The sequence below is a fragment of the Halteromyces radiatus genome, assembly GCF_025201355.1.
Source record: "Halteromyces radiatus strain CBS 162.75 chromosome Unknown BX664scaffold_1, whole genome shotgun sequence".
NCBI classification, from domain to species: Eukaryota; Fungi; Mucoromycota; class Mucoromycetes; order Mucorales; family Cunninghamellaceae; genus Halteromyces; species Halteromyces radiatus.
In genome coordinates this window covers 2,506,099-2,533,902 of record NW_026251687.1, presented here as the reverse complement: position 1 = coordinate 2,533,902, position 27,804 = coordinate 2,506,099, and the positions used below count along the sequence as shown (strand labels likewise).

The 27,804-nt window shown below is 33.3% G+C and overlaps 13 protein-coding genes across 13 annotated transcripts; 7 read left to right on the top strand and 6 right to left on the bottom strand.

The window, feature by feature from the left end:
• Positions 1 to 48: 48 nt before the first annotated feature.
• BX664DRAFT_321242 (kinase-like domain-containing protein) lies at positions 49 to 2,178 on the bottom strand. The gene is made up of 8 exons (XM_051543261.1): positions 1,492 to 2,178; positions 1,168 to 1,415; positions 947 to 1,110; positions 816 to 873; positions 668 to 750; positions 494 to 598; positions 295 to 435; positions 49 to 218 (listed from the first exon to the last, which is right to left on the bottom strand). The coding sequence occupies exons 1-8, from the start codon at positions 1,881 to 1,883 to the stop codon at positions 81 to 83; spliced, it is 1,329 nt and encodes a 442-aa protein (XP_051405011.1). The 5' UTR covers positions 1,884 to 2,178; the 3' UTR covers positions 49 to 80.
• Positions 2,179 to 2,185: 7 nt separating this feature from the next.
• On the bottom strand, positions 2,186 to 2,935 carry BX664DRAFT_321238 (acyl-CoA N-acyltransferase). Its single transcript, XM_051543260.1, has 3 exons — positions 2,693 to 2,935; positions 2,407 to 2,636; positions 2,186 to 2,353 (listed from the first exon to the last, which is right to left on the bottom strand). Exons 1-3 carry the CDS (start codon positions 2,904 to 2,906, stop codon positions 2,234 to 2,236), a joined length of 564 nt encoding a protein of 187 aa, XP_051405010.1. The 5' UTR covers positions 2,907 to 2,935; the 3' UTR covers positions 2,186 to 2,233.
• Positions 2,936 to 3,104: 169 nt separating this feature from the next.
• On the bottom strand, positions 3,105 to 3,695 carry BX664DRAFT_321235 (uncharacterized protein). Its single transcript, XM_051543259.1, has 4 exons — positions 3,593 to 3,695; positions 3,480 to 3,524; positions 3,361 to 3,411; positions 3,105 to 3,302 (listed from the first exon to the last, which is right to left on the bottom strand). Exons 2-4 carry the CDS (start codon positions 3,496 to 3,498, stop codon positions 3,118 to 3,120), a joined length of 255 nt encoding a protein of 84 aa, XP_051405009.1. The 5' UTR covers positions 3,499 to 3,524; positions 3,593 to 3,695; the 3' UTR covers positions 3,105 to 3,117.
• Positions 3,696 to 4,118: 423 nt separating this feature from the next.
• BX664DRAFT_21030 (uncharacterized protein) lies at positions 4,119 to 5,052 on the top strand. Its single transcript, XM_051540155.1, has 2 exons — positions 4,119 to 4,343; positions 4,444 to 5,052. The coding sequence occupies exons 1-2, from the start codon at positions 4,181 to 4,183 to the stop codon at positions 5,010 to 5,012; spliced, it is 732 nt and encodes a 243-aa protein (XP_051405008.1). The 5' UTR covers positions 4,119 to 4,180; the 3' UTR covers positions 5,013 to 5,052.
• Positions 5,053 to 5,255: 203 nt separating this feature from the next.
• Positions 5,256 to 7,116, top strand: BX664DRAFT_345500 (uncharacterized protein; the record flags this gene model as incomplete). Its single annotated transcript, XM_051547499.1, has 7 exons — positions 5,256 to 5,776; positions 5,832 to 5,869; positions 5,933 to 6,073; positions 6,221 to 6,232; positions 6,287 to 6,460; positions 6,847 to 6,952; positions 7,038 to 7,116. The coding sequence occupies 7 exons, from the start codon at positions 5,256 to 5,258 to the stop codon at positions 7,114 to 7,116; spliced, it is 1,071 nt and encodes a 356-aa protein (XP_051405007.1).
• Positions 7,117 to 9,240: 2,124 nt separating this feature from the next.
• BX664DRAFT_253974 (uncharacterized protein) lies at positions 9,241 to 9,948 on the top strand (the record flags this gene model as incomplete). The annotated part of the gene is made up of 2 exons (XM_051540340.1): positions 9,241 to 9,369; positions 9,484 to 9,948. The coding sequence occupies 2 exons, from the start codon at positions 9,241 to 9,243 to the stop codon at positions 9,946 to 9,948; spliced, it is 594 nt and encodes a 197-aa protein (XP_051405006.1).
• Positions 9,949 to 10,177: 229 nt separating this feature from the next.
• On the bottom strand, positions 10,178 to 11,579 carry BX664DRAFT_253996 (uncharacterized protein; the record flags this gene model as incomplete). Its single annotated transcript, XM_051540343.1, has 4 exons — positions 10,178 to 11,004; positions 11,218 to 11,273; positions 11,356 to 11,435; positions 11,532 to 11,579. 4 exons carry the CDS (start codon positions 11,577 to 11,579, stop codon positions 10,178 to 10,180), a joined length of 1,011 nt encoding a protein of 336 aa, XP_051405005.1.
• Positions 11,580 to 11,940: 361 nt separating this feature from the next.
• On the top strand, positions 11,941 to 13,137 carry BX664DRAFT_321228 (coproporphyrinogen III oxidase, aerobic). Its single transcript, XM_051543258.1, has 2 exons — positions 11,941 to 12,017; positions 12,093 to 13,137. Exons 1-2 carry the CDS (start codon positions 11,976 to 11,978, stop codon positions 13,062 to 13,064), a joined length of 1,014 nt encoding a protein of 337 aa, XP_051405004.1. The 5' UTR covers positions 11,941 to 11,975; the 3' UTR covers positions 13,065 to 13,137.
• Positions 13,138 to 13,342: 205 nt separating this feature from the next.
• BX664DRAFT_289527 (uncharacterized protein) lies at positions 13,343 to 16,405 on the bottom strand. Its single transcript, XM_051541843.1, has 2 exons — positions 16,042 to 16,405; positions 13,343 to 15,946 (listed from the first exon to the last, which is right to left on the bottom strand). Exons 1-2 carry the CDS (start codon positions 16,311 to 16,313, stop codon positions 13,432 to 13,434), a joined length of 2,787 nt encoding a protein of 928 aa, XP_051405003.1. The 5' UTR covers positions 16,314 to 16,405; the 3' UTR covers positions 13,343 to 13,431.
• A 356-nt stretch (positions 16,406 to 16,761) lies between these two features.
• Positions 16,762 to 19,588, top strand: BX664DRAFT_289526 (WD40-repeat-containing domain protein). The gene is made up of 9 exons (XM_051541842.1): positions 16,762 to 17,295; positions 17,357 to 17,647; positions 17,744 to 17,986; positions 18,040 to 18,175; positions 18,253 to 18,375; positions 18,445 to 18,561; positions 18,635 to 18,783; positions 18,861 to 19,220; positions 19,292 to 19,588. Exons 1-9 carry the CDS (start codon positions 17,129 to 17,131, stop codon positions 19,359 to 19,361), a joined length of 1,656 nt encoding a protein of 551 aa, XP_051405002.1. The 5' UTR covers positions 16,762 to 17,128; the 3' UTR covers positions 19,362 to 19,588.
• Positions 19,589 to 20,345: 757 nt separating this feature from the next.
• On the bottom strand, positions 20,346 to 21,348 carry BX664DRAFT_354846 (uncharacterized protein). Its single transcript, XM_051547765.1, has 3 exons — positions 21,158 to 21,348; positions 20,910 to 21,064; positions 20,346 to 20,796 (listed from the first exon to the last, which is right to left on the bottom strand). Exons 1-3 carry the CDS (start codon positions 21,280 to 21,282, stop codon positions 20,498 to 20,500), a joined length of 579 nt encoding a protein of 192 aa, XP_051405001.1. The 5' UTR covers positions 21,283 to 21,348; the 3' UTR covers positions 20,346 to 20,497.
• A 714-nt stretch (positions 21,349 to 22,062) lies between these two features.
• On the top strand, positions 22,063 to 24,623 carry BX664DRAFT_272656 (uncharacterized protein). Its single transcript, XM_051541190.1, has 3 exons — positions 22,063 to 22,369; positions 22,443 to 22,947; positions 23,095 to 24,623. Exons 1-3 carry the CDS (start codon positions 22,178 to 22,180, stop codon positions 24,486 to 24,488), a joined length of 2,091 nt encoding a protein of 696 aa, XP_051405000.1. The 5' UTR covers positions 22,063 to 22,177; the 3' UTR covers positions 24,489 to 24,623.
• A 66-nt stretch (positions 24,624 to 24,689) lies between these two features.
• Positions 24,690 to 26,959, top strand: BX664DRAFT_20736 (uncharacterized protein). The gene is made up of 5 exons (XM_051540149.1): positions 24,690 to 25,961; positions 26,017 to 26,182; positions 26,299 to 26,337; positions 26,414 to 26,515; positions 26,597 to 26,959. The coding sequence occupies exons 1-5, from the start codon at positions 25,142 to 25,144 to the stop codon at positions 26,919 to 26,921; spliced, it is 1,452 nt and encodes a 483-aa protein (XP_051404999.1). The 5' UTR covers positions 24,690 to 25,141; the 3' UTR covers positions 26,922 to 26,959.
• Positions 26,960 to 27,804: the final 845 nt, after the last annotated feature.

The window sequence follows — 27,804 nt, the reverse complement described above, 5'->3', positions numbered from 1 at the left end:
ATTTTATAGGTTTTAGATACTTTAATCACACCTACTCACGTTTCAACCATAATAAACAAACATTCTTTTATTTCAAATAATTAAACTACAAGTGACGCGTCTACAAAACTAAAGTCCCGAAAGTGTGCTTGTGTTTCTTGATATATTGCATTAGAAGATGATCCAATAGTTTGATTTGTGAATTGAGGATCAAAATTTTCTGCTGCTTCCGGATTCGTCTATAATAATAATTCACCCGTGAGATTTTTCTCTTTTTTTTCTTTTTTTTTTTTTTTTTTTTTTTTTTTTTTTTACCACAACAGGACATATAGGAGGGGTCACCTTTCTATTTTCTAAATCTTTCCAATGAATTTTCGAAAAGAATCGATGTTTTCGAACAGCATCCGATCTTTTGGGTTTGGCACCTAATCGTGCATTAGGATTTTTTCGAAGTAACTAAGAAATAAACTGTCAATTTCTATCTATGTTTTCTATTTTTTTTTTTTTTTTTTACCTTTGATAATAAATCTTTGGCATCTGAGGTCAAATAATATGGCAAATAAATCTTTTTGGAGAGAATAGCATCCATTGTTTTTTTACGTTGACCACTAAAGGGAGGCTAAGAAAAAAAAAATCAGAATAGTTATCAAGTAATGAACTTTTGCTCTCCGCTTCCATCATCACTTACAGATCCTGTCAACATATCATATAATAAAATTCCTAATGACCACCAATCTACAACGTGATCATAATCTAATCCCATCAAGATTTCTGAAAAAAAAAAATGTGTTTGAAAAAAAAAGTCAATATGGATTACCTTTTTCAATTTACTTTACCTGGTGCCATGTACTCAATGGTTCCACAAATCGTATTCGTCTTCCCATCCATAGATACCTAAAAAAATAATAAACAAATGTCAATAATGATAATGATTTTTTCTTTTTTTTTTTTTTTTTTTTTTTTTTACTTTTGATAATCCAAAGTCAGTCAAGATGATATGTCCTTGAGCATCTAATAAACAATTTTCAGGTTTGAGATCTCTATAAACAATCCCAAGAGAATGTAGATGATCCAAAGCAAGCACCAATTCCGCTGCATAAAAACGAGCCATGGGTTCACTAAACATACCCTCTATTATAATATAAAAATTAAATAAAAATAATAATAATAATAATAATTCTATATTACCATGAGTAAGATGTCTAAATAATTCACCACCAACAGCATATTCCAAAACCATATGTAAATCATCAGGAGTTTGAAAAGCATAATACAATTTGACGATAAAAGGATGTCGTACTTCTTCCAAGATTTGTCTTTCTGTTTTGACTTGATTGGCTTGTTTCCCTTGAACAATCAATGATGCCTTTTTCAATATTTTCATTGCATAAAGTTGTTGACTTTGTTCATGTCGAACTAAATGTACCTTGCCAAATCTAATTATTATTTTTTTTTTTAAAAAAAAAAAAAACATCAATAACATAATATATATATAGTATATAATATACTTACGCTCCACGTCCAAGAACACATAAACTCTTAAAATCATCTTTGCCTACTTTTCGTATTCTTGTTTCTGTGGAAGAAGAAGTGACTGTAAGAGGATCAACCAAAGTAGAAGCTTCTGTAGAATAAGATGCAATATAATCTTGATCTAAAGCAACAATCTTTTGTTGTTTCAAAGGTTTTTGACGAGGTGCTGGTTCATCGGTATCACTATTGTATTGACTAGAAGTAGTGGAGCCATCATCCTGTTGAAGTTGCTGAATCATTTGTGGCTGCGCTGATGGTAACTGCGGTTCTTGATTTGGTTGAAGGTCGTCCTCTTTTGCAGTATTGTTATTCAAGGCCACATCTTGTAAGCGTTCACTTAGACCCAAAATAGCTTCTTCAAAGTCAAACATGGAATCAAAGTATATATACGTATATTTTTATGTTAAAAGAAAGAGAATGTCAAGTTTAGATATATATATATAAGAAAAAAGATCTTTAAATCAAAAAAAAAAAAGAAAAGAGAGAAAAAGTATATTGAAGGGAATGAAGGTAGGTTTGTATTTAGATAAAAAGATCAATGAATAAGTGAGTAATAAGATCAAAAGTAGAATGAATAACAATAAAGAACATTGAACAAGTTGTTTAAAGGAGAGAAGTACGGAGACAAAAAAAAAAAAAAAGAGAACAAGGAAAAAAAAAAAAAAACGAGAACTGGAAACTGAGTATGAAATATAGATCCATGATTTTTATTCAAAAAAGACTACCTTTCATTACATGTTTCTATATGATTTTCTTCACTAAATGTTATCATTGAAGGAACATACCAAGCCATTTGCCTTTCTTTTTGAGTAAATCCACATTTTTCATAAAAAGGAACATTCTAATATAATAAGAGTTAATAATAAAAATTCATTTTTTAATATATGAAATTACCTTGAGAGCACAATCCAAAATGATTTTATAACAATTTTGTTTTATACCAATATATTGTAATGCTTCAATCATTCGAATTCCTAATTTTTTACCTTGTTGATCACCAGAAACAGCAATATCTTCTATATGACCCACTTTTCCATTATAATGTACAAATTTACGTTCAATCAAAAGAGTTCCTACAGCCACCACTCTATTACATGATTGATCTATTATCACCAAACTAAAATCTATCATATTTTTTTTAATAAGATATTTTTATTATGATGATGATGATTTTACTTACATGTATCATTTCTTTTTTTCATATAATAAAATTGATCTAACCAATCTTGAGAAGAATCATGACCTACTAATGTTAATTCACTTAATACTTGAAGATGTCCACGTTCATAATCTCTTGAACCCAATGGTCGAATAATATAATTAGATGGTAAATTTGATTGAACTTGTGGTGAAATAAGTTCTTGATCATCAAAAAGATAGATATCTATAGTCATTTTTAATAAATAAATAAAGAAAGAAAGAAAAAATTAAAATATGAAATAATCTTCCACCTTATATCTTTATATATATATATGTTATAAAAATAAACGATCCTCGGAGGTAAGATAATGCAAAAAGATTTCGTTCTTTCCGCGGAATATCTAAAAAAAAAAAATTACTTTTCATTCATTCTAAAAATAATAATAATAATAAGTTAACTTTATTTCATTTTTGATTTCTATGATCTAACACGTTTCCTAATGATTGATTCATTTCTTCTCTTTTCAATTGTTCATTTTCCTCTATAATCGATAATAATTGTGAATCTTTTGGTAGTTCTTGTCGTATTTTCTTCATTCCTTGACTCATTCCCAATAATCCACCAAATGCTAGACCAGTAAAAGTACCCACTATATCAATTGATTTTAATCATACTATTCTTTTATTATTCTTATTATTAGAACTTACATATAGTAGGAATCGCCGTTCTTTTTTTCCCTAACGTTTGTCTCGATTTGGCTAGAAATAGAATAAGCAATAATAAGGAAAAAAAAGTTTGTTCATAAACTTTTATATTATCAACTTACACCACATACGCCCTGACATGCCTAATGCTGCTGCTCCAACCGAAGCTATAAAGAAAAAAACCAAACAAATGAGTATAAACGCGTATTATAAAAAAAAGTTTGTTCATTCATACCATAAGTAATCAAATTAAAAATAGCTGATTTAACTACAGTTCTTTCTTCATCATTAAGTCGATAATTGGCTATTTTTTGTTTAATAATATCTTCTCTATTGGTCATTATATGAATTGTAAAAGGAGAAAAGAAAAAAAAAGGTAATATTTTTTTTTTGTTGTTGTTGTTTTTTTTGACAATGAAATGATTTCACTTCCCGCCAAAGACTCTTGTTTTTCTAGTGCATGATTTGAACAAAGAATTAAACCATCCTTCTTGATCATCATAATAATAAAATTGTTTTTTTATTATTTCATCTCATTTTTTTGTTTTTCTTTCTTATTCATCTACTAATGATGATGATGCGATCCTTTTATATCTTATTACTTTTTATTCTCTTATTCAAGATGACATATGGATCAATGACTAATGATCATAATATAGATCATCAAAATCATCATATCATATGTAAACAATTTCCTTCTTCTATCATCACTACCTATGATAAATTTTCAATGGATTGTTTTCAAACCAATCAACATGAAAGACGATCATCATCCCTACAGCAAGGTAAGAATCATTCTTAAAAAAAAAAAAAAAGTTAACATATGATGTTATCCAATGTAGATAATCAACAACCTTATGGAGAAGGTATTCAACCTCACTGGATCATCGTAGCCACTGTTTGTATCATCTTGGGCCTTTTTTTCGTTTTTGCTGCTTTTCAATATTTTATGTATACAATGGGTGCGGTTGGATTCATCTTTGCCAGTAAGTTAAAAAAAAAAAAAAAAAAAAAAAAAAAAAAAAAAGGATGATGATTACAATTTGGAGCACTCACCTTTTTTTTTTTTTTTTTTTAATTTAATAGGCTCAGTCACATGGTTGATTTTAACATTGGCAGAACCAAAGGAAGGGTATCCATCGGTTGGACTTGTGTACGTGGGCAGTTGTATGGGAGCAGGGCTAGTGGTTTCTCTTTTAGCGATGTATTTTTGGCCAATCACACTTCCATTGATGGGCTGGTTGGCAGGCTTTGTCCTTGGGATGTATGTCTATATGTGGCGTGAAGATCATATCTTACTCAATATCTATGCTCGGATGTTCACGGCGGCAGGCATGGGCACCATCATGGCAATACTGACATATATAGTGGAATCGATGATCGTGGTCTTAGCTACATCCGTCCTGGGTGGGTTTTTATTTATCTTGGGAATCGACATGTTGGTGCATACCGGTCTTGTTCAGGCCATTCGTTCTTTATTCAATGCCAATCCTTTTCATACCGTGGTGTATCATGTGGATCATAAAATCTATGCTATGCTCAGTGCCATCTTGGTCATTATCTTCATCAGTGTGGCTTTACAAATGCATGTTCATAATGGTAGGCGATTTGGTATCAATCTTATCCCAGTGTTGGAACCTCCAGTTCAAGGTTAAAAAAAAAAAAGGATTTCAGTTCATGCTGATTCCATATCGGGAATTTTTTTTTTTTTTTTTTTTTTTTTTTTTTTTACTATCGGTATGCCTTTTTTTCTTTATATACGAATAAATCTCTCTTTGAACTTTTTTTACAATTCTTTTCTTTTTTTAAAAAAAAATAATAATAATAATAATCTTTGAGTCGACGTATGGATGTTCATGATTCAATCGAACGATGATGATGATAATCATCTGAATACAATGTTGGGAGTCACAAACGCAGTAGAAACTTTAAAACCTCAATTCATCTTCACATTCGATCAATATAAACAATTGCAGTTCGCCACTATTATCTGTGGGTCACTCAGTCTTCTTGCTGGGATCCTTGTATTACTTGTTTATTGTTATATGGTGTATATTCAACCTCGAGATGCAAATCGGGTTTCGTTACATTGTGTAATAGCTTCGATTATGCTTTCTATGCTTGAACATGTGCTCAATATAGCATCACTGTACACGAACTATAATGCCCAATTTTGTAAAGCTTTTCGTTACCTAGATGGCATCCTCCCACTTATAACCCCTTGTCTTTTGGGCATGGTGGGTGTTCATTTCTTGTTGGTATTTTATTTCCATGTACATACATGGCCATGTCGACCTGAATATATCTTGATACCTAGTGCTGTTATTTATGCTATCATTGGCAATATATATTCTTTTGTATATGATAATTCACCTCATGAATTTCATACCTTATTTTTCCCATTAGCCCACCAATGCTGGTAAGTACCAAAAAAAAAAAAAAAAAAAGAATATTCTTTATATCTTACTTTTTAGGTATTATACCAATTTCATTGATCGACTTTTTAATCCTGGTGCATGGTTGTATTACTATTCTTTTTTGTTCTGTCTCATCGTGATCTCCTTTTTTTGCTCAGTGATTGCCATGTTAACTTTATACCGAGATAATAAGAAAAATCATGCTCATCTGGCCAAGATCGCCAATCATAATCGCGATGAACAATTATCATTATCATCAACATCATCACACACTTCATCAAGAAGAAAAACCAATCGTCGTAAAAATAAATCATCTGTACAAAGGCAAAATGATGTTATTGATTCATTCTTCAAAGTTGTCATAAGAAGTCTATTATATCCATTGAGTAAGTGAACTAACATATATACTATGAATTTAAATTGATCTTTATTTTCTTTATTTTTAGTTCCATGTTTCGGTAAGTAATCATGATGATTTATAAAATGTAACTTGTTTTTTTTATCTATTTTAGTAAATATCTGGGGATTTGGACTACAAATGCATTTACAAAATCCAGATCATTTGGCTAATTTCGGTATTTCTATGATGGATACTGTTCTCATTCGTTTGGAAGGAGTATTTATAGCATTGATCTTTTTCAGTGATCCTACTGTGGGTTCCATTGTGAAAAAGATCTTTCATCTGGGTCGAAAGTAGTTTCAACATCTTTTTCCTGTTCAGCTCTGTTTTTGACCAAATAAAAAAAAAAAATCAGGAATTTCTTTTTTTTTTTCTTCTCTCTCTCTCTCTTTTTTTTTTTTTTTTATTTTTATTTTTCATTCCGAATACCAAGAAACTAATGTTAGGTATTTTGTTTTACATATACAACTATCATCAATGGTGAAAACAAGTCGGTCGTAAACAAAAGACAGTAACTAGAAACTGATATATACATTTCTTTTTATTTTCTTTTCTAGCTACAACTCCTGTTTTTTTTTTTTTTTTGGTGTCTACTATTAGACACTATATCTCATTCTATTGATATTATTTCTCTCAATGATATGGGTTGACGGATACAAATTGATGTTTCAGTGGATGAATTATTGGCTTTTGGGACAGCAATATCAAAACCTTATACTATTGAACTGGGACAATCTCAAGAAAGTGCCTTAAAACGATATCAAAACACACATATTCTGTAATAACACAACTCGACTTTACTGTTTTACTATAATGATGGATAGTACACTTAAATTATCTCCTTCTCTCTCGTTTGAATGTAGGAACATTACTCTGAAACCATTATATCTACTTTTGGATATCACCAAGTCATTTTTGACAAGCCTGAAATGGAGCAGATGAATAATGGAGACACAATTCGATTCGAATGGATATATATATATACGGCAAGATTCAAGTGGATGGACGTACGATATGATTCAGTAGAATGGATACACGCGTGTGATTCAAAGAGATAGATATGCAGTGTGATTCAGGGGCATAAAATACAGGACATGGTAGAATGGATATACAATAAAGATCAATTGGATGGACTATAAAACGATTGAAATGATTGGTAAGTCAAATAGATGAAAACTTTTTTTTTTCTTTCATTGATTCATTGGGCAAATCATGGTATCAATACTTGATATTGACGCGTAGGGATGATGGGTTGAAAGGGAAAAGGTATACTTATGAAGATTACTATTCTGATGGATCGTAAAAATTCAAGCTATATTTATTATTGGTGAGCTAGTTTTTCGTTTGAACTGACTCGTTTGTATCTACTGGTTTGTACTAACAATTATCTCTTTTTTTTTTTTTTTTAGGATTGATTTTAGATCAACTTGTACGACAAAGAATATCTATAGTCTCTGAATGAACAAGATGAAAATATCATTGTACCATTGGACACCCACAGAAATCGGTGCTACGAGGGATGGTAAGAATTCTTTTTTTTTTTTTTTTTTGCGAATAAGATGAAAAACGATGATTAATCTACTAATGTCTATATTAGCTATATAACGTCACTCTTCATCTTATTTAGATATGACAGCAACATCAACTTGAGAAATGATACCAAATGTGCTCAACCTTACCGACTACAATGCGATACAGTGGGTAACAGCCAAGTCCAATATACCTAATCTAAATTTAGTTGGAAGTACAATCAAATATGGATGCAACCTCTTCTTGGTTTTAGCAAGCCTCATGGTATAGAATAACATTCTTTTTTTTATTTTATTACTTGGTTTATTAAATATATCACAATAAAAAACAATCTCAATTCATGTTTAATTTACTATTAAGAAAGATGATGATGAGAATTGATACGTTGATTCAATGATAGTAGTAGATAAGAACGCGAATATTACCGCATGTCATCAGTGTCAGCAGGCAAAACTTATTAGATGATCATGCTGAAAAAAGGATTTTCATTGGATGGAGTTTTATTTTTTTTTAAAAAGAAAAATGTCAAGCCGATTGGAGACCCTGAGCGGTTTCAGAAAACGCTCAATGTACTATGATAGCTTTGATCATTCTACTTTTTCCTCATCATTGAAATCAAAGTAAAAGTCATAACGAGGCAAAATCAAGATTAGAGAAAAACTCTCTGCAAAAGATATATGAAGTAAGAATGAAATAAAGAATCCTTTGTTTCAATAAAAGTTCATATCCTCTTGACTAAAACCCTAGTGGAAGAAAAAGGTTCGATGATCTTTCTAGAAAAAATTAAAATTCAAACTTGCAGAGTATTTTCTAGATTTGAAAGTGAAATTGTGGTACGATGAAAAACGTGCATTATTTTTTGATTTGCTTGTTTTTAGAGAGGAGTCTTTATGTGAGTTTTAAAAAACAAGAATAGTTCTTGTGTAAAAGATCCAGACCTCCAAAAAAAAAAAAAAAAAAAGAAAGAAAAGAAAAAGAAACAGAAAGTTTCATCAGAATCAAAAGAAAAAAAAAAAAAAGAAAAAGAATGAATAAAGAGAGATTATAAACAATGGGAAGAAAGGAAAACAAAAGGGGGCATTTCCATTTTTGGACTGTATGTCAATCTGTAAGACCGCCAAAAAAAAAAAAAAAAAAAATAAAAATCAACTCACACGTTCCCCACTTTTTTTTTCATTTCCGTTTTTTTTCGAACTTTCCCCACAACTCCCGTCTTTTCTTTCTCTTTCTTTCTTTTTCTTTCTATTTTTTATAATATTAAATGTGGCTCTCAAACTTGGAAGAACAAGGTAAGAAGAATGACCAAGTATATGCACCATCAATAGTGATTCATTTCTTTTTTTTTTTTTAGATTCAAATCTCAGGAACGTTATGTTAAAGGGAAATAATTATTCAGCAACGACAATAAGCAAACCAATATTTGAATCAAGTTATGACGAAGAAGAAGGAGAAGAAGATACAATAGTGACAGGCCCTACTCTTAGTACCATTATGGATCCTGATCTTTCCTTGACAGATACTTTTCATACACTTGACATGCCTTCTTCAGTATTGGCTAAACGTTTTGAAGCCGATATTTTGAATCAAACAAGAACAATAACATCCTCTTCTTCTTCACCTAGTCGAAATACTTATTTTTTAGATGGTGGACATCGATTTATTTCTGTAAGTTTCAATCATTGTATTCTTCTTGTTCTTTCTTTTTTTTTAGGGGGATGAATTTACCATTTTTTTTTTTTTTTTTTTTTTTTTTTTTTTTTTTGGTTTTGCTTCCGATAGTTACCGACATTAGGGACTCATACCAAGACAGCGGCACATATCTCCAGGGTATTTGAAGAATGGCTACAAAACAAATTATATCATCAACATATGGCTGATGATCGATTACCTATCTTGGAAGACAGTGTGGACTTGTTAGCCGAGGATATCATGAACAAACTGAAATCAAGACAATCTGTACGTGGTCTTATTGGTGGGGTGGCGAAAATCATGATCAAGATTCGAACAGGCCATATGTATTGTTTCCATCAACAAACCGATAATGGTCTTCCTTCCATCGAGGCAAATGTCATGGACTTTATACAACAATTTCCTTTGTTTTTAGATACCGTTATCTATGTCGTGCCTACCTATACCGAACATGTCCAGGATGATTGCATTCCTATCCTCATTACCATTGAAAACGTCAGTACCAATCCCTCAGATCCATATTATCTATTTGAAAATGTATCTCTTTTAGGGTAGTTTCTCTTCTTTTTTTTTTTTTCCATTTGCATATCATTTCCTAGTTATTGTAGTCATTACTTTTCCTTCACTACTCCTCCCCTCCTCTTCATGTGTGTATATATTTTGAATAAACAATTGTTTGTTTTGTTTTTTTATTGATATGATGATATGTGATAAATGAGATGTATGATGTAATAAAAAAAAAATAAAAAGGGGGAATAAGACAAATTTGACTATCATACTAGAACTAATCAGAATCAGGGTAATTCACCAGTGACATTTCCACCTTTTTCTTCTTGACTGGTCGAACAGTGACTCCATGTAGTGATGATTCTGTTACTGAAGATGCTGATGATGAGGGTATAGAAGTATTGTTGGATGGTTTCTTAAAGCCTGTGTCTTGTAAAAAAGGATCTGTCTTCCGTTTTGTATGTAATAATGCACGTTGACCCAATACTTGCTTTGGATGGATAGTTGTTGTACTCTTGTTGTCTTTTTGCAATGCTGTTCGATGATGATTGACTCGTTTGGTTGTATCAGAGAGGGTAGATGTATTGCTGCCGTTGTGGCCGAATAGTGGCGCAGTTGAAGCTTGTAATTTTTGCTGCTCAATCCTTGTACGACCAGATTCTACACAAAAGAAGAAAAAAGTCAGTGATAAAAAATGATGATTATATACGCATTTACCTGAAAAATCCACCATCTTAGCTTCCAGAGAGTCAGTTTCTGATTCTGGCAAAAGATCAATATGTAATGAATGTTTGTCCTTCAATTGATTTGTTTGTTCCAAGATTTGCTGGTCCTTCTTTTTTTCTTGTCTGAATTTACGCCGTAGTTGTTGTGATTGGGTATAAGGATCCTTCCATTGTGCATTACTAAGTTGCTGTAGCTGTGTCAAGACTGGTACATTGGATAGTCCCACTGATTTATCTTGAAGACCATGTTCTAATCTGTAAATAGGATCTTCTGCTAGCTTTTCCTTAATCGCTTCGTCATTCAATGTTGCAACATGATCATCCTTGTCAGCCGTCCACGTTTCCACTTTTTCTCTAGCTCCACTGACCACCACATAAGCTGCATTCTTAGGATCCGTGTGTATTTCAATCCAATTGTTGCAAAGGTGGCATTTCATTCTAAATTGTAATATAGGAGTACTGTAATACTTGCCGATCTGTTTCTTCTCTGCATTGTAGCGAACACCTATCATCATTACAATTATAATAATAATAAGAGAAATATGTTAAGAGATCATCAAAATATTTGTAAACGATCTAATATTATTTTTACCTTTTCCAATATGATTATCACAACCAGTACACCATATATTAAAAGGTAGTTCGAAACTATATAAAAAAAAAAAAAGTAAAGACATGAGTATCTCTATCTGTATGCACACAAATATAACATCATTTGTTGACATCTTACCGAACAATGAGAATCCCTTTATCTAGTTTTCTTGCACGATCGCCCAAAGGATGTTTTCCTACAAACTTGTTCGCTGTGCCCTAGTTGAACAATTTTCAAAAAAAAAAAAAAATAAATAAACAAGGACCGATTATTGACTCGTATATCAGAATTCAACCTTTTCTTTTCTAACTTACTTTATCAGGTGTCCAATCAGGAGGATAATATTTATTGAACGGTTGCATGTTGTTCCAAAAAAAAAAAAAAAAGGTAGAAAGACAAGGAAGAGAAACAAAAGAATTGGATCTCCAAAAAAAAAAAAAAAAGCATAACCGGGGTTCAAAAACATAATACTGGAAAGCATAAGAAAGAAAAAAAAATGTTGTGCAAAAGAAAAATCTATAACAAAACTAAAAGAAAGGGAAAATGGATAAAGGAATCATCCGATCAATGCATTTGAAAAGCCATCATGTCATGTTTGTGATGATGATAGATTGTAACAAAGATTTCTTACTCCGGTTCATTCATAATCAGGTCATTTTTTTTTTTATGCCATCATTATATATATACACCATATACCTTTTCTTTTTTTTTAAAAAAAAAAAATCTACCTTTTCAAGTTTTCTTAAAAAAAAAAAACAATGGCATCCAAACTAGCAGTATATAAACAAGATCAACTTTTGGTTAGTATAAAAGAAAATGAAATATATGGACAACTAAAGATAAATAAATAAAAAAAAAAAATGATGTATCCATAGAGAGCCAATGGACCTATTCAAAATGATGCACCTATGCGACTAAGAATGGAAGCCTATGTTAAAGATTTACAAAATAGAATTGTAGAGGGGATCGAAAAAGTAGAAGGAAATAAAAAGTTCGAACGTACGAGTTGGAAAAGACCTGATCATGGTGGTGAAGGGATGACATGTGTGATTCAAGATGGCCAAGTGATGGAAAAGGCAGGTGTGGCCGTATCCGTGGTATACAGCGAATTATCCAAAGAAGCTGCACATCAAATGAGACATGATCGGGGGAAATCCTTACCTGATCGAGATCATCTCCCTTTTTTTGTCACTGGTATTTCTCAAGTGATGCATCCGAAAAATCCAAATGCACCTACTGTTCATCTTAACTACCGCTACTTTGAAGTGTTTGATCCTGATACTGGTATGCCTTTACTCTGGTGGTTTGGTGGAGGTGCTGATTTGACACCCATCTATCTGTTTGAAGAAGATTGTATCCATTTCCATTCCATCTACAAGCAAGCCTGTGATCTAATCGACCCTGATTTCTATGGCCAATTTAAAAAAAATTGTGATACTTACTTTTGTAATACTCATCGTGGTGAAACAAGAGGTATTGGTGGCGTGTTTTTTGATGATTTGGATACAAAGTCCCCTGAAGATTTATTTACGCTGATACGTGCTCTAGGTGATCGATTCTTACCATCCTATGTCCCTATTTTGGAAAAACGTCATGCCATGCCCTATACAGAGGCCATGGTAGAATGGCAACAAATCCGTCGTGGTCGTTACGTTGAATTTAATTTGATTTGGGATAGAGGGACTAAATTTGGTCTACAAACACCTTGTGCTCGTGTGGAATCCATCTTGATGACTCTACCGTTGACTGCTCGTTGGGAATATATGTATCAAGTCAAGCCTAATTCAAAGGAAGAAGAATTGGAATCTGTTTTGAAACATCCTAGAGATTGGATTCCTTTGCATTAATCATTTCATTCCCCTCCCCTTCTTTTTTTTTTTTTTTTTTTATAATTTTATCTACATCCGTCCCCAACCATCCATATAGAATCATCATCATCATCATCATAATAATAATAATAAATAGTATTCGATTGATATATTTATACATAAAATAAAATAAAAAAAAATGGTAATTTATACAATTACGCAAAGAAATATCATTCATCATCCAATATCCATCCGTCCCTTCATCCATTCATGAATAGTAAAAAAAAAAAAAAAAAAAAAAAAAAAAAAAAAAAATACTGAGAGGCAAATCATAATGTCTTTTAATGAAAATATATAAAAAAAAAGTCTATTGTAAAATATAATCTATGATCTATAAATACAAAATCTATACAGTAACCAGGTTGACCATGCCCAAACGAGGATTGATACTTGATACCCGTACATCCAATACATCCCCAATATCGACATTATCTTTCAAATGTTCAACTCTAGCGCGAATGCCCAATTCTAGAATAGTTGCAGTAGCAGCCAACATGGATCCACCCAAAGCTGTTGTTGTTGGTCGACATTTTTCATGAATCATACATTTCCAAGTCATGTTGCTATCATATTCCAAACGTTGAATCAAACTGAGTACCCAGAATTGTAATGATCGTTGTTGTAGCATGGACATTTGCTTTTCCTGTAATTCGATCTTTGGTCCAATATGTTGTAAAGCCGTCCGACTAAAAGGAAGCGATTGACCTAAGAGATGGGCTTTGATCTGCCAGTGAATGATCATATCCATATATCGTCGTAAAGGAGATGTTGCTTTGCAATAGCCATCAGTGATCCCCATCAAAGCATGCGGTTGGCCACTAGTAGTCGTCAGTCCAGCTGCAGGCAAATCCTTCATATGTTGTAATAAATCTTGGAATCGCATCATACCCGTCTCTGGATCACGGTTCGCCATCATCGTTTCTCTTGCTGCTTGTTGATGCTTGCCCCATTGTTGTGTTCGGAAAGGAAGAACTATACCATGTTCATGTGCATATCGACTAACAATACGTCCACCCATCATCATCATCTCTGCCACCATCGTACGTGAAGCCGATATTGCCGATTGATCCAAGGAGAGATTAATTGGTGGTAATGCCGTTGCGTACTGGTATCCATCATCAAAAGTCAAGCTTGGTAAATCCAAACTATCAGATCCCAAGGAAATCACAGGATTGGGTCGTATAAAATTAATCGCTCCGTTGCGTACTCGTTGTTGTGAATGTTGCTTGGTCAAGTGATAAATATCCATCAAATCCCTTTGTATTGCTATCGATAAATCTTGCTGAGGTGTTGCTTCTTCTTTTTCTTTTTCTTGAAGTTGTTGTTGAGGATGAGAGTAGGTGGATGTGAGATCGATGAGTGGATCCAAATTGGTGTTTGGCGGGAATTTTGTTGCAAAGAAAGCATCGACATCATCGTAATGAAGTTTGATGACGTTTCGTACTAAGCTTGGACGCACTTTCCATTCAGATAATTGACCTTGATCATTCAATACTGCGCTAAAAGTGAATGCATATTGACCTCCTTTCTTATCGACTTGTTGAGCAGTGGATCCCAAACTGAATGTTCGTGATGACAAAGTTTCTGGTAACATTGGGAAATGGCGTTCTGGAAGATATAATGTTTGAATACGATCGGCCATGATGGAAGCTAAAGTATGATGAGGAGGTACGTAGGCGGTGGGGTCAGCGATATGAATATGTAACCAAGTCTTATCCTTTTCATTGTTTGTTCCAGGGATATGTTCAACAGAAATACCATCGTCAATTTCTTTGGCTGAGGGATCATCAATCGTATACACAGGCAAATTACCAAAATCATGTCGTAGAGCATCACTAGGATCTTTAGCATAGAACCCTGCCTTTTTCCATTGTTGTCGATCTTGATCCAAAAACATATTTGTGTATTCATTCATTGTTTTGTCATATTTTTCAGCATCAGTGGACCATACAAAAGGACGTATCGAGGCTGCTTCTTCCACTAATCCAACATTATCCCAAGGACGGAACATACCTATTTGCTTCAAGAACGTGATTGCCAGAGATTGATCCACAAATAATTCATCATAACATTGTAAACCCTTGAGAATAGCAGGTCCAAAAACTTCATGAGGCGATTCCATAATTACTTTTGGCATCTTGATCCAATCCACCATAAAATTTATAAACATCTTGTCAGTTGCTGTTAATTGTACTTTATCGTTGATAGTTGACAGTATATCAGGAGCGATAATACCAGTGTGTTCATCTGCATTTTTTCGATAAAAGTTGACCAATGTATTTGCTTTTTGTAAAAAGTCTGTATAATGTGTATCTCTTGTTCGAATCCAATGAATGACTTGACTAATAGGTTCCACTTGATCTTGAGATCGTAAAAGCCAAGTACCAGATTTCAATATATTTGCACCGGGTATAAAATGAATATTGTTCGCCACAAGATACAAGAATGTCGCATGTCGATGAATAGGTGTTGTTATTTTTTCATCAAATGCAAATCGAGTCAAATCCTCCAATGTTGTCGATGATGATGATGATGATGATGAGTTGATGAAATGATCATACATCTTATCCAATCGTCGGATACCCATACCCTTTTCCAATTTGACTGTTCGTTGATAAGATTGAATCGCTCGCATGTATTCAGTAGGGATGAAGTCCATTTGTGTTGCTTGTCGATTAATCGTCACTGGGGTACGTAGAAATTGGGTCACTGCAGGACTAGATACAAAATCCGATATACTAAAAGCAACATCACTTGTTCTACAATCAATTGTTTTACCATTTCGTAGGAGTACTGTTAGTCGTTGTTGTCGTCCACTTATAGCCTGTTGAGCCACTACAATACCACTGAATTGTCCATGTCTATTACAATTTATTTATTTAAAAAAAAAAAAAGAAATTAGTTTTTGAATATGACAGTTTGAATGTATGCAGCGTCATTTTTTTTTTTTTTTTACTTGAATGCTTCCACATAATCACCAATATATAACTTTGGAATCACTTCTTTGGAAGATAAAAGTCGTTTTTCATCAGGAGTCAGTTTGTTTTCAGGATCACCCACAAGAGCAGATACATATTTGTGTTCATTGGGAGTTTTCAATTTGTTGATTTTGACATTGGTTGATTTATAACGTCCAATAAAGTGATTTGAAGAAGGTAACGGTAATTGAAGTAGTTTAAATGTACTTGCTTTCTTCCAGTGACATACTCCTCTAGTTGCTCGGAGCATCGATCTTTTATTGTGTATAAAAGTGACAAAGAAAGAAAAAAAGAAGAAAAAAAAAGGTAAACAGAAAAGAAAAAGAAAAAAAAAAATAAAGCTAGGACGGAAGTCGAAAACTTCTTTTTCGTTCCAAGCTTTGTCCCGGCACAGTTCCAACAAGGGCTGATACAATGACTAGAAAACAATAATAAATATTCAAATGAATAAAATCAATAATTTTATTATAAGAAAAAAAAATGAAATAGTTGATAATGTGAGAAAAAACTACTAATTTTAGTATGTATTTTTATAAGTACATGTAAAAAAATATTAACAGTCAAAGAAAAAAAAAGCATGAATCAATCTGGCTTCGAAAGAAAATGATCAAATTTCAAGACGCCTTTTTCACTTTGGTCTCCCTTTTCCCACTCATTTTTTTTTTTTTTTTTTTTACTTTTTCTTTTTTTCTGGCTTTCCTCCTTTTATTTCCTTTGTATTTTCACTTGTTTTTTTTTTTCTTTGTTATCTTAAAGAGTCAAACCTCTCTGTTACGGTTTAAACTAAAAAAAAAATATTTTATTTCTTTTTCTTTTATTTTATTAAATACAGAAAAAGAAACAATTTCGTCCAACTTGTATTCAGATTCATCCTCTTCGACAGCAGCCTCTGCTGCGCATCCTACTACAAGCTTTTCCTCTATAGATCACTCTTCTCCAGAATCGTCTTCTTCTTCACCGTCGTCTTCGACTTCTTCACCATCTGCTAGTTCTTCATCTTCATCTTCAACTCACCCATCCCGGAAACGTCGACGTACTCAAACAATACTTCCTGGTTCTTCATCCATGTTATCTATCAACTCTTCTAATGGTATCTGTACTTCGGTTAGTCCAAGAACTTCCGTCACTAACAAGAAACTGACTCTTACACAACAAAATGGTTCTTCAGAAAAGATAAAAAAGGGTGAACTTGTTCGGTTGATCATGCAATCCCTTCAAGATCTTGGTTATCAGTAAGTCATACTAAGTTTATTGAAGGAAATATCTTATTTAATTATTATGATATATATATAGAAATGTAGCTCAACAACTTCAAAAAGAGGCAGAGATCGAGTTGGAATCCAAAACAGTTCAAGATTTTCGACAAGCTATCTTATCTGGTCAATTTCCTTTGGCTGAAGAACTCTTATCGACTTTGACTTTAGTTCAATCTCAGCAAACGATGGATCATGTCAAGTTTTTGATCCGAGAACAACGATACTTAGAATTACTGGAGGCCAAAAACACTATGAAGGCTTTACAAGTGCTACGACAAGAATTGACTCCTTTAGGGCAAGATGTACATCGACTTCATCAACTCTCAAGGTAAAAAAAAAAAAAAAAAAAAAAAAAAAAGGAACATGTGATGATGAATGCTGACACTTTTTTTTTTTTTTTTTTTGATTTTCCGGAAAAAAAAAGTTTGATTCTATGTTCTTCACCTGAAGATGTCAAATCTCAAGCAAACTGGGATGGTGCGGAAGGAAATTCTAGAGAACAACTATTACAACAATTAGAAGCCTTTGTTGATCCATCTATTATGATTCCAAAATCAAGAATGACAACTCTGATACATCAGGCATTTGAATGGCAACAACGGCATTGTTTATACCATAATAGTGAGGTTGCTGAGTACTCGCTATTTACTGACCACAGATGTGATGAGTAAGTACAATATGGATGGTATATAAATGATATTGACTAATTTTCTTATCTAGACGGCATTTTCCAACTCGAACAATTAAAGTACTACACGATCATACAGATGAAGTTTGGCATATCTCATTTTCTAGGGATGGGGAACGAATGGCGTCCGTGTCGAAAGACTCTACATGTATTATTTGGGATGCAAAGGTAAGAACGTCATTTATTTTCCGTTGGATTATCGTCGTTGATGTCTATATTTTATTCTTTTTTTTATTTATGATTAGACTTTCAAGAATCTATTTGTTTTAAAGTCAAATCAGCCTGCTACCTACAGTGCCTGGTCACCTGATGGTTCTCTCTTATTATTATGTGGTATTGATTCAAATTTACGTTTATGGGATACAAATGTAAGTAAAAAAAAAGAAAAATTATTTATTGTTGCAATATAATCATGAATGTACCTCTTTTTTTTGTAGACTGGAGAATTGTTATATACCTATGAAGGACATTCTGATCAAGTGACAAGCTGTGTTTGGCTTCCTAGTGGAAAACATTTTATATCTGGTGCTTGTGACAAATTGATGTGCCTTTGGGTAAGAAAAGAAAGTAAAAAAAAAAATTAGATAATGAGAACGTAACAAACTAAATGTTTTTATTTTCTTAAAGAAAACTGATGGTACTATACTTAGTCGATGGCCAACGCAACGTATATTGGATATGAAGATCACTGATGATGGAACTCGTATGGTGACCATGAGCTATGAAAAAAGCATCACTATCTATGACATTGTACAATTACAACTTAAGGAAATAGGGTAATCACTTCTTTTAAGAAAAAACAAGTGAGAATGATTATTAAAGGATATACTTTTTTTTTGGATTTGCTAAATAGTCAACTACAAGAATCTTATACTATGACTTCATTATCACTCACCAATGATGGTCGATATGCTCTTACCAATTCACAAAGTCCGGATGAAATTCACTTATGGGATTTAGATGAACGAAAATTAACCAAGACATACTGTGGACACCAACAAGGAAACTTTATCATACGATCAACATTTGGTGGACTAGAACAATCATTTATTCTTAGTGGTAGCGAAGACAACGATGTATATGTGTGGAGTCGAGAACATGAATATGTATTGGAAGTGCTAGAAGGTCATGAAGGTAGAGTGAATTGTGTTATATGGTATCCTGGTCAACCTATGATGTTTGCTTCTGCTAGTGATGATCATACAATTCGAATGTAAGTATCATGATGATGATGATGATTGTTTTTTACTTACTTATTTATCTTGACTTTTTTTATTTTTTTAGCTGGGGTCTGCCAAGTGAAAAAGAAAAAGTCAATGGACAAATGAACTCCAAGGGGAAATTACGGATCTGAATGATAGTTATAGCGATAGTTTTACTTCATATCCTATCTCCTGAACTCCCCCTTGTTTTTTTTCGCACTTTTTATACATATACATATACACACATATATATTTTACTCAGTTGGCATTACTTCCCGCTCTTCCTCTTATGTTTCCCTTTTAGATATATGTTGTTCATATGTTTGTCATATACACCTTTTTTCCTCATGATTACCTTTTTTTTTTTTTTTTTTACTTTGTTGTATATCCGTCTTCATTCTGATTCGTCTTTATCTTCAAATTTGAAATAAACAATTCTATATGTTTTCCACAGATATTCCAAAAGAATATTTTTTTAAAACTAGGATGATTGTAAACATCAGATGGATTCGATGAAGAATAGAACTGCTTCACCTTATTATCACCCTCGTCAAAAAGAAAAGAGTAAGCCATATACGATGACAAGACCGCCCCTAGCTGTACCGTATATTTTACTCAGACTGAAACATGCACTAAAAAAAAAAAATAAAAAAAAAATTAGGGTCTGTTTTATATATCAGATGGAGGAAGACGGGGTCTGTGCACACTATTTTTTTTTAAAAAGTACTAGCAAGTTTATTGTCAAATGATGAATCCATTTATCCTCTTTATCTTTCTTTTTTTTTTTTTTTATCTAATCCACATGTCACGGAATAAAATTTACACAAGTAATAAAAATAAAACAACAAAAAAAAACGAAATCATGTTTCTCTCTTTAAAGTGGAGCCAATAAGAATGCAATAGGGTAATGTACGGTTTGATTTTGAACCTCCATTTATAAAAATAACTTTATGCTCAAGCTTTTCCCACCCATGGGATCAAAAGGACATACTTTTCTTCAAACGGCGACACCTTATTCCCTATTTTTGTACTACCAAAAAAAAAAAACTTTCATGATTTCTAAAAACGTGTTTACACAACCATTATTATGTATACAAACAGGTTTAAAACAAAAAAAAAAAAGAATCTAGTATAAAAAAGGTATTACAAAGTTGTTGATTTTTTATTGAGAAATTAATAATAGAGATAACACAAACAGAATGGTAAGAAAGAAATCATCATATATAATAAAAGAAGGAGGAAAGAATAAAATGATATACTGACTAAACTACTGACTATATTTATTTGCTTACATCAAAGCAATAGCGGCAGCACCAACGATGGCCATGGCAGAGACAGCAACGGGGGCAGACTTACCAGCAGCAGAGTTGGCAGGGCTGGAAGAAGGAGAAGAGGAAGGCTTGGAAGCAGCAGAAGAACCAGAAGAACCAGAGGCAGCAGCAGAAGAAGAGGATGAACCAGCGGCAGCAGAGCTAGAGGCAGGAGTGGAAGCACTGGAAGAACCAGAAGCAGCGGAACCACCAGCAGCATTGATGGTGAATTGACCAGAGTAGGAAAGGTTAGGAGAGATACCGAGAACGAAGGCATCTAATCGATGATGATTATGTTAGTAATGATTACACAAAAAAAAACCAATCATTCTATCACACGCACACACACATATATATATAGATTTTTTTTTTTTAGTTTGAAATACTTACAGTCGCTACCAGCGGCAACGGTAGTAGGAATGTTCCAGGTGTATTGCATATCCTTGGCAGAAACGTTAGTAGCAACTTGCAAAACGGGTTGAAGGGCGGTGCTAGGACCCTTGGACAATTCGATTTGAGGGATCACATCGACGGTAGGGTTGGTCCTTTATATATATATATAAAAACAAAAGATGTAAGAAGGATGATACTTTTTTTTTCTAAAAAAAAAAAAAGAACACTTTATTACTATTACTTACCAGGTGATAGTGGCTTGACCACCAGCGGTATAAACGTTGTTACCAAGAGGAGAGGTGATACTAACAATGCTTTGAGCAGAGACGAGAGCAGCAGAGGCAATAGCAAGGAGAACAGTCTTGAACATGATGATGATGATTATATTAAAGAGAAGAAGGGGATGATTAAAGGAAAGTAAATGGGAATAAAGAAGAAAGGAAGAAAAGAAAGAAAAAGAGAAAAATAAAATGACAGATGATTTTTCTTATATATCGAGCAAATTCAATAACCGAAGCGGGGAGTTAGGCACGATCGAGCCAATGAAATGAATGATCAAGTAAGGAAAAAAAAATTTTGAACTTGCCCTGAATAACTACTTGTTTCCATAATTTCTCTGTAACACATTGGTTTTCCGGACGTCTGTGTAGCCACCAAAATAATAATGAAGTCTAAATAAGTCTCTTTTTTTTTATAGAATATTTTTAAGATAGTTGATATTAATAACAATAATCATGACTATCAAATTCTCCTTTTTTTTTTTCTTGGCGAAAAATCAAATACAGGACCAACTGAAATTAAAGGAAATAAAAAAAAGTTGAATTCAAAGAGGTGTCCAATTTTTTCAACTCAGTAGGTAACACGACTGTTGTTGATGGTGATACAATATGAAATTGGAAACTTGATTGACAAAAAACCATCTACTAGGAGCGAGTTATAAACTATTTGGATTATTGATAAATTATTTCAAAAAGTGATATATTATAAGATGTATCTCTTTTTATATTTGATTTTGTCTGTGCAATCATAAATAGAAAACAACAAAGAATAATGTATATTTTAGTGTGTTTGTTCTATGCACTTGATAGAAAGATTAACAACAAAAAAAAAAAAAAAAAAGATGAAAATTCATTCTCCTCCGTTTCTCTGTCTCTCTCTTTCCCCTTTTCTCCCCTTTCATTTTTCTATTTCCTTTCCTTGTTCTCTCTCAGTCTCCTTCTTTCTTTTATTTTATATATATATTTTTGATCTTCTTCCACTTCCCTATGGAATTGGTTAATGCTTATACAACTGCAACAGATTTACCACCATTATCTCCTCAAGAAACTTCATTAGACGATCTTCCTTTTACAGATGAAGAATTCACTGAAGCTGACGTTCTCCCTTTTTTGTTACAAGCTCAAGATATAATTGCAAAATTGGAATCAAGAGTTGTAGAATTAGAAACTGATCTTTCTGTAAATATTATTATTATTTATTTATTTATTTATTTATACAACTGATTTTATTTTATTTTATTTTATTTTATAGTCTATTCATCGTAAATATGAACATGATAGGCATGACTGGCTTGTTGGTCTCTCTCAAAAGGATCAGTTTATTCATCATCTATCAAGTAAACTACAAAAATTGGAATTCAATGGAAAACAAGTGATTGTACTTTTGAATGACTGTATGAATACTGACGATAAAGTAGACTTGACTTCAACATTATCTTTATGTCTCAGTTATTTACGAAACACAAACAATACAAACAACAACAACAGCAGCAACAACAACAACAATAACAATCATGTTAAACGTATTAGTATTGATGATGAACTAGAGGAAGGTGAATTAGAACGTAGACAAGCTGCAACTAATCAATGGAAACAACAACAACCTACTCGATCACTCTCTTCTACTACTTGGCAACCAGTAAACTTGATGGATGGTCTTGATTCTTCTTCACATGGAAATAGTCTGGATGATTCCGATTCGTCACGTGTGGAGACCGACTCTTCCATCACAAACAATACTATGCATGCATCTCATGGTGGTGACCTTTTTTCTTCGCATACATCTGTTTCGTCAATGACAAGATTACCCTCATCAGAAGACAACACTCCAACTACTATTCATGATGATGATCATTCTCATCCCATTATGATGACACCACCACCTCCTCCTCCTTCATCTTTAGATCATTGTGCCAATTGCAAACAACTCTTGACTCAACTTGATCAACAAATTGAACAAAAGGCTTATTTGAAACGTGACCTTGGCGCTCTGGCATCTGCTTTGGCTGAAGAAGAACAAGTACGTGAATCAGTGGAACAATCTCGTTTAGATTTGATCGAAGATATTCAAGACATTACTTCTTCGTTATTTGATACTTTGAATCAAGTTTTGATGGATGATGTGACAGATAGGGAAGGTCTCTTACGATTGAATCGGGATCTGGATGGTGCTTTGATAAATGTTCTTCAATCTTGGGATATACGTGATCAACGACTCAAACAAATCAAGGATCTCCTGGTGGATTTGGATGCTTCAGCACATCAATCAACAACCATTGATCGTTCTCTTTCTCTTGGACATGATGAATCTAGTACTATTCCCTCCCTATATCAATCTCAACATTCTAGAACTATGTCTTCCACTTTATCAACCTTGGATGAATCTCTCTTTATTGGTACTTCTTATGACAAGTCAACTGTTCGCCTAGATGGTGTGAATTTCCGTGAGTTCCAAGATCATTTGAAAGCTCTGAAATCCAACAAGAATAAAAATAGCAAAGTGATATTACCATCCACTACTTTTATGAAACGTGTACTTGCAGAAGATGTGGAGCCTTGTTTATTCCAAAACAATGGAAATTCTTGGTGGAAATCTCCTTGGTTCAAACGCAAGTTATTGGATGCCATTGCCAACAATAAATGTGAAATTCAACATGCTGTACGTCCTCTTCTTCAAGGTACTGGAATTACAACAACAACAACGACAACAACAACACTTTCATCATCATCCATTTCATCTTCATCTACTACATCACCCAGTATCGCATCTTCTGATATTCCCATGCCACCCAAAACTAAATGTACTTGCTGCGGATTATTACGAGTATGTGAATTCAAAATGCGACTTCATCATCCTTCGACTACAAATCTAGCGACTAAACAACAACAACAACAACAACCTTGGTTACCCATAGATCGATTCTGTAGAGATAGGTTGGTGGCAGTTTGTGATTTCTATGGATTTGTATCTCATCTTCCTCAAGCAGTGACTCAAAATACCCCTGTGTTGGTCATGTTTAAACAATCCTTGGTATTCCGGCGAAAAATGGCCATGGCTAAAGTTGGTAGTATTGGATTATTTACAAGTGGGGATCTCTATGGGATGGAAGTAACTTCACCTGGGTTACGTACGGTACGACGACGTGCAAGTGGTTCAGTCAAACGACAATCTCGATCATCCAAACGGGAAAGCATTGTATTGGATCATTCCGGAAATGCAAGTGATACTGGTAGTGTGGTTAGTCTTAGTGATATTCAAGGCTTGGATGGTACAAGTCAAATCGTCATAGTCCATTGATCTTGGTTTATTTTTACTTATTGTTTATCTCCTTTTATATCCTGTGTATACCCTATCCTTTTTATTTAGTCCCTTTATCTTACTTGATAATCAACCTTTTGTAGAATAAAAGCTCTTTTTTTTCAATCTCCCTTCATTCCGCAGTTTTTTATGTGACTCTTCCAGACCCAGATAAAACGGCATTTCTTTTCTTTCTTTTTTTTTTTTTTTTCCTTCTTCTTCCTCCTGATTCTTCATCAGTCTACTTGATTCTTTAAACACTTTTTTTTTTTTTACAACATGGCCAAAGGACAAAGAGGAAGAGGTCGTGGACGTGGTAGTCGTGGCGGACGTGGCAGTCGTGGTGGACGTGGTGGTGGTGGTCGAGGACGGAATCGTACTTTATATCCTTCTAGTTATGGTTACGTTTATGAACTTGGTGAACAAGACACTTTGATTGATGACGATTTTCGACTTTTTGGACAATTCGATGATGATACTACGGATACCGATGATGATTTTCAATCCAAACGTAAAAAAAAAAAAAAAAAAAAAGAAAAACTAATGTCATTTGGACTTCTTTTTGACAAGCGAATCAATGTATACTGATAATTATCTTTGAATGGTGAAAACTTGTATCGATAGATTCTCAAAGAAAAGCCAAGATCAAGAAAATGCAATACAATAAGAACAATGGTGATTTGGACACTTATCAGCAAACTATCAGTGATAATAAAACAACCAAGAAGAAGAAGAATGGTCGAAAGGCAACAGGGGAATATCTTTCTATTACTGACACTTCCACTCATTTTGTTCGATCAACATATGACAGTACAACCAAGGAATATACAAACAGTAGCGATGATGAAAGAGATGTTGATCTCAATAATCTTCATTTGGATATCGGGAATCTGGATATTGATGATGATTTATTGGACCAATTATTACCTGAATCTTGTGAACCCAAGAAAACAAAAGAACAATCGCAACAGCAACAACAATCGCAACAGCAACAAGAAGAAGAACGGTACCATCCAGTCAAAACGCATGAACAGGACAGTAGCGACGAACAAGAAGATGATGATGATGATGACGAAGATGATGATATACTTGAGGGAGACGATATGGCAGTGATGCGGGATTATATAGAAAATATCAACTTGACGGATCAAGATATTTTACGCATTTTGGATCAAGATGATGACCATTTGGATGTAGATGAATTTTTGAAAAATATGGATCAAGATGAATTGGATCACTTGGATCAGGTTCTGCTACAACACTATGGTGACTTGAATGAACTTGAAGAAGAAGAAGAAGAGAGTAACGACGACGATGACGATGATGATGATGATGATGATGATGATATCTTGGCTTATGAACAACAATATTTGATCAACCATGGATTGGATGATGTGGATGAAATTTCACCAGATATGTTCAGAATCTCTTTGGAAAATGCTTTGGCGGATGTACCTCCTGGTCTTAAACCTGGTAAGTTCCTTAAAAAAAAAGTAATGGAAATAGAACTCATATGATTATCTTGTAGGCATACGAAATTGGATCTCTCATGACAAAAAAGAAGCCAAGAAACAGAAACGGTTAGAAAAAAAGGAACGCAGAAAACAAGCAAAGGCGAAAAAGATGGCCAACAAAGATAGGGGTATGAAAGATGATACTTCGGTGACATCTATAGAACTTTTGAAGATTGATAGGTAAGATATACATATTGGAGATATACATACGGGAAATGAGAATTGGAGGTGATTGTATACTCTATAGTATACAAATGATTACTGATTATTATTATTATTATTATGATTGTGAATAGTCGTATACGTGATTTTATCAATGATGACCAATTGAATAGGTAGGATGATTATACGTAGTATCTTGTCAATATTAACATCATTTTCTTTTCTTTTTTTTTTTTTTTTTGGTAAAAGTTTTCAATTTGCTCCCATGGGTAAGAGTAGTCGTCGACAACTCCATTTACTTGCAACTGCATATAATCTCAAATCACAAAGTGTTGGTACAGGCAAATCAAGGTTAGAAAAAGTTAAATTTATTTTTCTCATTCTTTAACTAAATGATTTTTTTTTTTTTTGTGGGAATAAAAAATAATATAGAACACCTATTATTACCAAGACGGACCGAACATATATACCACAAGATCGACGATACATTGATCGATTTATTGAAGAAGCCCAATCCACACTCAATGCACAAAGTAGTGTTTTACGGAAACATCGCATGGAAACCAATTCATCCAATCGCAACAAGGGCAAAAAGAAGGGTGGGAAAGATCAACAGCATGGCCAAGGATCTACTAAATCAAGACAAAAAGCAACAGGTGAACTTGGTGTTTCTGCACATGGAACTGTAGTGGCCTCCAATGCTGCTCCTATCACTGAATCTAATGTTGGTCATCGTATGCTAGCTGCTATGGGGTAAGTCGTATCTTTAACATCTTTTTTTTTTTTCAATTGCTCATATTTCTTTTTTTTTTTTTTTTTTTTTTTTGTGTAGATGGAAAGCTGGAAATGGACTTGGCTCTAATCAAGAAGGTATTACGGATCCAATTGAAGCCATCATTCGTGGTAAACGTAGAGGATTAGGCACCTAATTTAGAAAGTCAAATAATAGATTTTGAAATCAATAAAGTTTATTTTGATGATATTCATTAGAATTACAAGAATCGTTTTATTTTATTGAAATAATGAAATTGATGATATCTACTTCAAAAAGAAAAGAGGAAGAAGGAAACTTTCAAATAAAAAAAAAAAATCTATATACATAAAAGGAAGAAGAGAGAGAGTGAGAGTGGTATGTTGTTATAGAATGATGAGAAGGATTGGAATATATATGAGAGTAAGGTAAGCTTCTATTTCCAGTCTTGTTTGCGCACCTTTCGAAGTTCATGTTTTGCAGACATGCGTTGTACCCGTACTTCTTCCTTATCTGCTACCAACAAGGCACGAGCTGTTTTCTTTTGTTTCTTAAGATTCGCTGCCTTTTTCTTGATCCCTGTCTTGTTGGACTTGATCTCAGTGGGTTGGAGTGTTTGTTTCCGTAAATGAAGTAATTGAAGTTCTGCATTGACCCGTTCTTTGGCTATAAAAAAAATATATATATAGTTAGGTGACAAAACTTTTTTTTTCTTTTGTTTGTATTCTATTTACCAGTTTTGGCTTCATCAGGATCTATGGCTGCAGCATGTTTAGAGATATTTTTAGGATCGAATTGATCTATATCAAAAGATAAATGATTATCCAACGAAAATAACAAGTTTATTTTTTTCTTTTTACTTACATTTTTGCTTTGTCGATTTCGTTGC